Genomic DNA, 8,951 nt, shown 5'->3' on the forward strand with positions numbered 1-8,951 from the left:
GCAAATAAGAGAAGGAAAGAGAGAGCATGAGAAGAGACTGGCAGCTAGCATTAAAGGAAATCAAAAATATGTCTGTCTCTCAGCCTTAAAAATATTTGGTGATGGCACATCTACTACCGTCTGGGGTAGAGAAATCCAAAGATTCACGACCCTTTGAGCGAAGTAATTACTCCTCATCTCAGTCCTGAATGATCAGCCCCTTATCCTGAGTCTGTGTCCCCATGTTTTAGATTCCCCAGCCAGGGGAAACAACCTCTCAGTGTCTACCCTATCCAGCCCCTTCATAATCTTGAATGTTTCAATGAGATCACTTCTCATTCTTCTGAACTCCAGAGAATATAGACTCAATTTACAGCCTTTCATCGTAGGACAACCTGCTCATCCCAGGAACCTATCTAGTGAACCTTCACTGTACCACCTCCAATTCAAGAATCTTTCCCTAAATATGCAGACCAAAATTACACACGGTATTCCGGGTGTGGTCTCACCAAAGTCCTGTACAAGTGTAGCCAAGACGTCTTCACACTTGTACTCCAATCCCCTTGCAATAAAGGCCAACATGCCATTTGCTATCCTAATTGCTGCTGTCTCTCTCTTGGCATTTCTTCGCGGACGAAGATTTTGAGAAGGTTTTACTCATCGGCTGCAGGCCGGCTGGTGGCTAGTCAGGCCTATCCGTGACCGGCAGATTCTCCCACAGCGGGTACGTGAAGGTGTAGTCGCTGCTGGGGGGCAAATGGATCTATCCTTCTCCTCCTTTTCTCTTTCATGCTGGTTCTTCACTCAGTCTCAAAGGTGTCTGTAGCACTCCTGATGTAGCATCTCCAGGCATCACGATCTAAGGCCTGCGCTTCCCACTGGCGAGGGAGTCCTTGAAAATTTTGCATGGGGTCCCTCTGTTCCTTTTACCAGTGGTTAGCTCTCCATTGGGCAGGTGACTGTCATTCATCCGAGCCACGTGACCCACCAACGCAGTTGGCTTTGCAGGAGGATGGCCTTGATGCTGCTCCCAGGACGTCAGTATTTGAGATGCGGTCCTAACAGCGGATCTTGAGGATGTGCGGAGGCAGCGCTGATGGAAGTGCTCTAGAAGGCGTACATGACGGCGGTATATGACTCAGCGCCGTACAGAAGGGTGGTGAGGGCTCCGGGGCTTTGTACACTTTGAGTTAGAGCTGTGCTCTGAGGCTGTGGTTTGTAGAGTCTGCCGAATGTACTGTTTACTTCTGAGAGGTTTTGAAAATCAATTGCTGCTGTACCTGAATGCTAACTTTCAGTGTTCTTGTATGAGTTACACCTAAGTTCCTCTGAACATCAACATTTACAAGTTTTCCGCACCCCTATAAAGAACCTTCTGCTTTTCAGTTCTTACGAGCAAAATGAATAACCTCACACTTGCCCACATTGTACTCCATCTGCCACCTTGTTGCCTTTTCACTTAACCCGTCCATATCTCTTTCCAGCCCCTTTGTGCCATCCTCACAGCTTACTTTCGCACCTAGCTTTCTATCATCAGCAAACTTAGATACATTACTCTCTGTCTCTTTAGAACATAGAACAGTACAGCACAGTACAGGCCCTTCGGCCCACGATGTTGTGCCGAACCTTTAACCTGCTCTAAGATCAAACTAACTACCTACCCTTAATTCTACTATCATCCATGTACCTATCCAAGAGTCGCTTAAATGCCCCTAATGTATCTGCTTCTACTACCACCGCTGGCAGTGCATTCCAAGCACCCACCACTCTCTGTGTGAAGAACCTACCTCTGACATCTCCCCGAAACCTTCCTCCAATCACCTTAAAATTATGCCCCCTGGTGATAGCCCTTTCCACCCTGGGAAAAAGTCTCTGGCTATCCACTCTATCTATGCCTCTCATCATCTTGTACCCCTCTATCAAGTCACCTCTCATCCTTCTTCGCTCCAATGAGAAAAGCCCTAGCTCCCTCAATCTTTCTTCGTAGGACATGCCCTCCAGTCCAGGCAGCATCCTGGTAAATCTCCTCTGCACCCTCTCTAAAGCTTCCACATCCTTCTTATAATGAGGCGACCAGAACTGAACACAATATTCCAAGTGTGGTCGAACCAGGGCCTGATAGTGTTACAGCATAACCTCGCGGCTCTTAAACTCAATCCCCCTGTTAATGAAAGCCAACACACCATATGCCTTCTTAACAACCCTATCAACTCGGGTGGCAACTTTGAGCGATCTATGGACATGGACCCCAAGATCCCTCTGTTCCTCCACACTACCAAGAATCCTGTCTTTAAGCCTGTATTCTGCATTCAAATTCGACCTTCCAAAATGAATCACTTCACACTTTTCCAGGTTGAACGTCATCTGCCACTTCTCAGCCCAGCTCTGCATCCTGTCAATGTCCCATTGCAACTGACAACAGCCTTCCACACTATCCACAACTCCAGCAACCTTCGTGTCATCGGCAAACTTGCGAACCCAGCCTTCCACTTCCTCATCCAAGTCATTTATAAAAATCACAAAGAGCAGAGGTCCCAGAACAGATCCTTGTGGAACACCACTGGTCACCGAGCTCCATGCTGAATACTTTCCATCTGCTACCACCCTCTGTCTTCTATGGGCCAGCCAATTTTGTATCCAGACAGCCAACTTTCCCTGTATCCCATGCCTCCTCACTTTCTGAATGAGCCTACCATGGGGAACCTTATCAAACGCCTTACTAAAATCCATATACACCACATCCACTGCTCTTCCTTCATCAATGTGTTTTGTCACATCTTCAAAGAATTCAATAAGGCTTATGAGGCATGACCTGCCCCTCACAAAGCCATGCTGACTATCTCTAATCAAACCATGCTTTTCCAAATAATCATAAATCCTGTCTCAGAATCCTCTCCAATAATTTGCCCACTACCGACGAAAGACTGACTGGTCTATAATTCCCAGGGTTATCCCTATTCCCTTTCTTGAACAAGGGAACAACATTTGCCACCCTCCAATCATCCGGTACTACTCCAGTGGACAGTGAAGATGCAAATATCATCGCCAAAGGCGCAGCAATCTCTTCCCTCGCTTCCCGTAATATCCTTGGGTATATCCCGTCTGGCCCCGGGGACTTATCTGTCCTCATATCATTCAAAATTTCCAGCACGTCCTCCCTCTTAACCTCAACCTGTTCGAGCATATCAGCCTGTTCCACGCTGTCCTCACAAACGACCAGGTCCCTCTCACTAGTGAATACTGAAGCAAAGTATTCATTTAGGACCTCCCCTACCTCCTCCAACTCCAGGCACAAGTTCCTCCACTATCCCTGATCGGCCCTACCCTCACTCTGGCCATCCTCTTGTTCCTCACATAAGTGTAGAACGCCTTGGGATTTTCCATAATCCCACCCGCCAAGACTTTTTCATGTCCCCTTCTAGCTCTCCTAAGTCCATTCTTCAGTTCCTTCCCAGCTACCTTGTAACCCTCCAGAGCCCTGTCTGATCCTTGCTTCCTCAACCTTAAGTAAGCTTCCTTCTTCCTCTTGACTAGTTGTTCCACATCTCTTGTCATCCATGGTTCCTTCACCCTACCATCCCTTCCTTGCCTCATCGGGACAAACCTATCCAGCAGTCGCAGCAAGTGCTCCCTAAACAACCTCCACATTTCTGTCCTGCATTTCCCTGAGAACATCTGTTCCCAATTTATGCTCCCCAGTTCCTGCCTAATAACATTGTAATTCCCCCTCCCCCAATTAAATATTTTCCCATCCCGTCTGCTCCTGTCCCTCTCCATGACTATAGTAAAGGTCAGGGAGTTGTGATCACTATCACCGAAATGCTCTCCCACCGAGAGATCTGCCACCTGGTCTGGTTCGTTGCCAAGCACCAAGTCCAACATTGTCTTCCCTCTAGTCTTTGTCTAAGTCATTAATATAGATTGTAAATAGCTGAGGCCCCTGCACTGATCCTTGCGGCACTCCACTATTCACTGCCTGCCAGCTTGAAATTGCCCCATTTATCCCTACTCTCTGCTTCCTGTCCATTAACCAATCATCTTTCCTTGCTAATTACCCCCAACTTTATGAGCCCTTAGCTTGTGTCTTAACTTTTGGTGTGGCACCTTATCAAATGCCTTTTGGAAATCCAAGTATGCGATATCTACTGGTTCCCCTTTATCTACCCTCCTAGTTACATCCTCAAAACACTCTAATAAATTTATCCGTTTAGTAAAACCATGTTGACTTGTTCTAATCATACTATGCTTTTCTAAGTGCATCCTTAATAATAGATTCCAGCACTTTACTGACGACTGATGTCAGGCTAACTGACCTGTAGTTTCCTGTTTTCTCTCTGCCTCCTTTGTTGAATAGTGGTGTTAGATATGCTGACTTCCAATCTGCTGGGACTGTTCCAGAATCTTGGGAATTTTGGAAGATCCACTATCCTCGCAGCTATCTCTTTTAGAACCTTAGGATGAAGGGCATCAGGACCTGGGGATTTGTCAGCTTTTAGTCCCTTGAGTTATACCAGTACTTTTTCCTCTGATGTTATTAATGACCTCCCTCTTATTTATTAATTCATTGGATTTAAATTCCCCCAGCTGCCGAGATGGGATTTGAACTCACATCTCCAGAGCATTAGACTAGGCCTCTGGATTACCAGTCAAATCGCATTACCACTGTGCTACACTTGCCCATGGGTAAAGTTGTGTGAGGAACAGGAGGTGGGAAAATGACAGAAGTTAGTCAGAAAACATAGTTTTAGCAGGTTAGCGAAGTAGGTGATGTTAAGAGGATGTATTTATTTATTTCTGATTCGATGTTCTGTCTCTTCCTCAACACCAGTAAGATTCTTGGAATATTAAGGTCGAGGTACGCAGATTTATTACGAAAAACCACACACTGGATGATGGTGAATGGGGCCTCTGATACAATACAGGGCTTAGGTGCGTCAAAATGCAGCTTTCTCGAACCCCTGATGTGTGATCATCAACATGTTTTCACATTACATTATGCTATCAACTCCAGCTAGGAGAAAACAATGGGAACCTGTAGCTTTATAATAACGTAATTCATTCACTGAATTCCTTTTCATTATTTCTTCATTGGGTTAATGAGATCAGTGGAACTCCCTATCTCACTGTCTTATTGCTCATTTCTCTCTTGTCATTTCATTGTTATTTCACAAGTGAAGCATTTAATTATAAATCTGTCTTTGACTCTGTACCATCGAGGCCCCAGTACCCTTGCTCTAAACTCTGATGAGAAAGATAACGTTTGTCACAGTGATCGTGACTTTACAATTATCTCAGCGTCTCTCAGTCTCTCTCACTGAAAATTTCCTATTAATTGATCCAGTTGAGCAAGTCATAGAGTCATACAGCACAGAAACAGGCCCTTCAGCCCATCGTGTCTGTGCCGGCCATCAAGCACCTATGTATTCTAATCCCATTGGCCCGTAGCCTTGTATGATGTGGCATTTCAAGTGCTCATCTAAATACTTCTTAAATGTTGTGAGGGTTCCTGCCTCTACCACCCCTTCAGGTAGTGTGTTCCAGATTCCAACCACCCTCTGGGTGAAAAAATCTTTCCTCAAATTCCCTCTAAACCTCCTGCCCCTTACCTTAAATCCATGCCCCCTGGTTATTGATCCCTCCACTAAGAGAAAAAAGTTTCTTCCTATCTATCCTATCAATGCCCCTCATAGTTTTGTATCCCTCAATCAGGTCTCCCCTCAGCCTTCTCTGCTCTAAGGAAAACAACCCTAGCCGATCCAGTCTCTCTTCATAGCTAAAATGCTCCAGCCCAGGCAACATCCTGGTGAATCTCCTCTGCACCCTCTCCAGTGCAATCACATCCTTCCTATAGTGCAGTGCCCAGAACTGTACACAGTACTCCAGCTGTGGCCTAACTAGTGTTTTATACAGCTGGTGATGTCCATATAGAAGCTGCTGGTGCTGGAAGGGTCAGTCTGAGTTCAACTGTTACGAGTCACCATCTTAAGAATGGCTGCGTAGCTCCATAATTGGAACTGTTTAACAAAGGCTAAATGATAAACCCGCATCCAAATATATACAATTTATTTACAATATCAAATCAGCACCCTTCATCAGATCAATTCAAGATGGTTCCCAAAACTCTGTTGCTACTCTGTTTAACCCCTGCCTTGAAGAGAAACAACTCCTCCTAACTAGCCCTGAGCCACGGCCCAACTGCTGAATACTACGCCATTGATTCTCAGACCGTCACTGACCACGTTTTTTCTGCAGTTCTTCTAGAACTGAACCCAGTCAGAGTCTGCACCCTCAGGGGAGGAAAGAGAGGAACCAGTGAGTGTCGAACTGAACCCAATCAGAGGCAGCACCTTCAGGGGAGGAGAGAGAGAGGAACCAGTGAGTGTGGAACTGAACCCAGTCAGAGTCAGCACTTTCAGGGGAGGAGAGAGAGGGGAACCAGTGAGTGTAGAACTGAACCCAGTCAGAGTCAGCACTTTCAGGAGAGGAGAGAGAGGGGAACCAGTGAGTGTAGAACTGAACCCAGTCAGAGTCAGCACCTTCAGGAGAGGAGAGAGAGAGGAACCAGTGAATGTGGAACTGAACCCAGTCAGAGTCAGCACTTTCAGGGGAGGAGAGAGAGGGGAACCAGTGAGTGTAGAACTGAACCCAGTCAGAGTCAGCACCCTCAGGGGAGGAGAGAGAGGGGAACCAGTGAGTGTAGAACTGAACCCAGTCAGAGTCAGCACCTTCAGGAGAGGAGAGGGAGAGGAACCAGTGAGTGTGGAACTGAACCCAGTCAGAGTCAGCACCTTCAGGGGAGGGGAGAGAGGGGAACCAGTGAGTGTAGAACTGAACCCAGTCAGAGTCAGCACCTTCAGGAGAGGAGAGGGAGAGGAACCAGTGAGTGTGGAACTGAACCCAGTCAGAGTCAGCACCTTCAGGAGAGGAGAGAGAGAGGAACCAGTGAGTGTAGAACTGAACCCAGTCAGAGTCAGCACCTTCAGGGGAGGGGAGAAATGTCAACTGAAAGGAAAAATGTTGGAAATGGTGTAATGGGTTTAGATTTCAGCAGAGGGAGGAGGGAGATTGTGTGTGGGACGGGGATTTATAGCTTTTGGGGAGCAAGAGAGGAAAAAATGTTCCATAGAAACGAGAATTTTCTGTTCTGAATTTCTATCCAGTATTGACATTGATGAATTTTGTAAACTCCTTTTACAGGGTAGTAGAAGAGGAGGATTTGCAGACGGAAACATCACCAAACATCACATCAGGAGCTGACAGAGTCACTCGATTCATCAGGATCTGAATATCATCAGCCTTTGAATGTGGAAGGAGAAATGTTTGTCTGTTCTGTCTGTGGGAAAAGATTTCAAACATCAGTGTGACTGGGAAAGCACCGAGACACACACACACCCGAGTGAGAGTGTTCCAGTGCACTGACTGTGGAAAGAGATTTAACCAGTTACACAGCCTGAAAAAAAATCACACTATTCACAGCGGGGAGGAACCATACACGTGTTGTGTGTGTGGACGAGGCATCAATTGATAATCCAACCTGGAGAGAGACAAGGACACCCGCACCATGGAGAAACCGTGCAAATGTGGGGATTGTGGAAAGGGTTTCAGTTACCCTTCCCTGCTGGAAATTCATCGGCGCAGTCACACTGGGGAAAGGCCGTTCACCTGCTCCGTGTGTGGGAAGGGATTCACTCAGTTATCCAGCCTCCAGAAGCATCAACTTGTTCATACGGATCAGAGACCTTTTCAATGTGCTGACTGTGGAAAGAGCTTTAAAAGCTCAAATGAACTGCTGAAGCACCAACGCACTCACACCGGGGAGAGGCCGTTCACCTGCTCTGTGTGTGGGAAGGGATTCACTCAGTCATCCCACCTGTTGACACACCAGCAATTTCACACCGGGGATAGACTGTTCACTTGTCCCCTGTGTCGAAAGGGATTCACTTATTCATCTAGCCTCATTGAGCACCAACTTTTTCACACCGATAATAGACCGTTTAAATGTTCTGAGTGTGAGAAGGGCTTTAAAAGTTCAAAGGATCTGCTGAGACATCAACGCACCCACACTGGGGAGAGGCCATTCAGCTGCTCCATGTGTGGGAAGGGATTCACTCAGTCAACCCACCTTTTGATACACCAGCGAGTTCACACTGGGAAGCGGCCGTTCACCTGCTCTGCGTGTGGGAAGGGATTCACTTGTTCATCCAATCTTCTGATGCACCAGCGAGTTCACACCGGGGAGAGGCCGTACACCTGCTCCGTGTGCGGGAAGGGATTCACCCAGTCGTCCAGCCTGCTGACCCACCAGCGCGTTCACACCCTGGAGAGGCCGTTCTCCTGCTCTGTGTGTGGGAAGGGATTCACCCAGTCGTCCCACCTGCTGGCACATCAGCGAGTTCACACCGGAGAGAGGCCGTTCACCTGCTCCGTGTGTGGGAAGGGATTCACTCAGTCGTCCCACTTGCTGACACACCACCGAGTTCACATGCGACTGCAGAATTTGGATTGTGCTGTTATTGCAGCTGTTAATCATATCCAGGACTGAGCCATGTTTGTTAATTACCCTGGAACTGGACTGGAGTTCAATATTCTGTATGTCAAATAAATCAGTTTTCTTCCAAACACTGAGTGTCTAATTCTTGATATCTTGATGGTAAAATGAGTGGATTGAGAACTTGTTTTAAAATAAGTGAATGAATTCCAACAACTTTTTAAAAGATGAATCTACAAGATGGTCAAGTCTGATGGGACTGAAAAAATCTCCTTTTAATTCATTCATGGGATGTGGGTGTCGCTGGCTATGCCAGCATTTATTGCCCGTCCCCAATTGCCTTAAGAAGCACTTGAACCGCTGCAGTCCATGTGGGGTAGGTACAACCACAGTGCTGTTAGGAAGGGAGTTCCAGGATTTTGACCCAGTGACAGTGAAGGAACGGCGATATAGTTCCAAGTCAGGATGGTGTGCAGCTTGGAGG

General features: G+C 46.8%; 1 protein-coding gene across 1 annotated transcript in view; it reads left to right on the forward strand.

The window, feature by feature from the left end:
* LOC137348678 (zinc finger protein 850-like) overlaps positions 1 to 8,598 on the forward strand; it is a 47,205-nt gene extending 38,607 nt beyond the window's left edge. The window contains exon 18 of the mRNA XM_068013937.1: positions 7,508 to 8,598. Coding sequence (XP_067870038.1) covers positions 7,508 to 8,521 — 1,014 coding nt within the window. The 3' untranslated portion in view covers positions 8,522 to 8,598. The remainder of the gene's footprint in view (positions 1 to 7,507) is intronic.
* The last annotated feature ends 353 nt before the right edge of the window (positions 8,599 to 8,951 follow it).

Source organism: Heterodontus francisci, chromosome 34 (assembly GCF_036365525.1).
Source record: "Heterodontus francisci isolate sHetFra1 chromosome 34, sHetFra1.hap1, whole genome shotgun sequence".
Classification (NCBI taxonomy): domain Eukaryota; kingdom Metazoa; phylum Chordata; class Chondrichthyes; order Heterodontiformes; family Heterodontidae; genus Heterodontus; species Heterodontus francisci.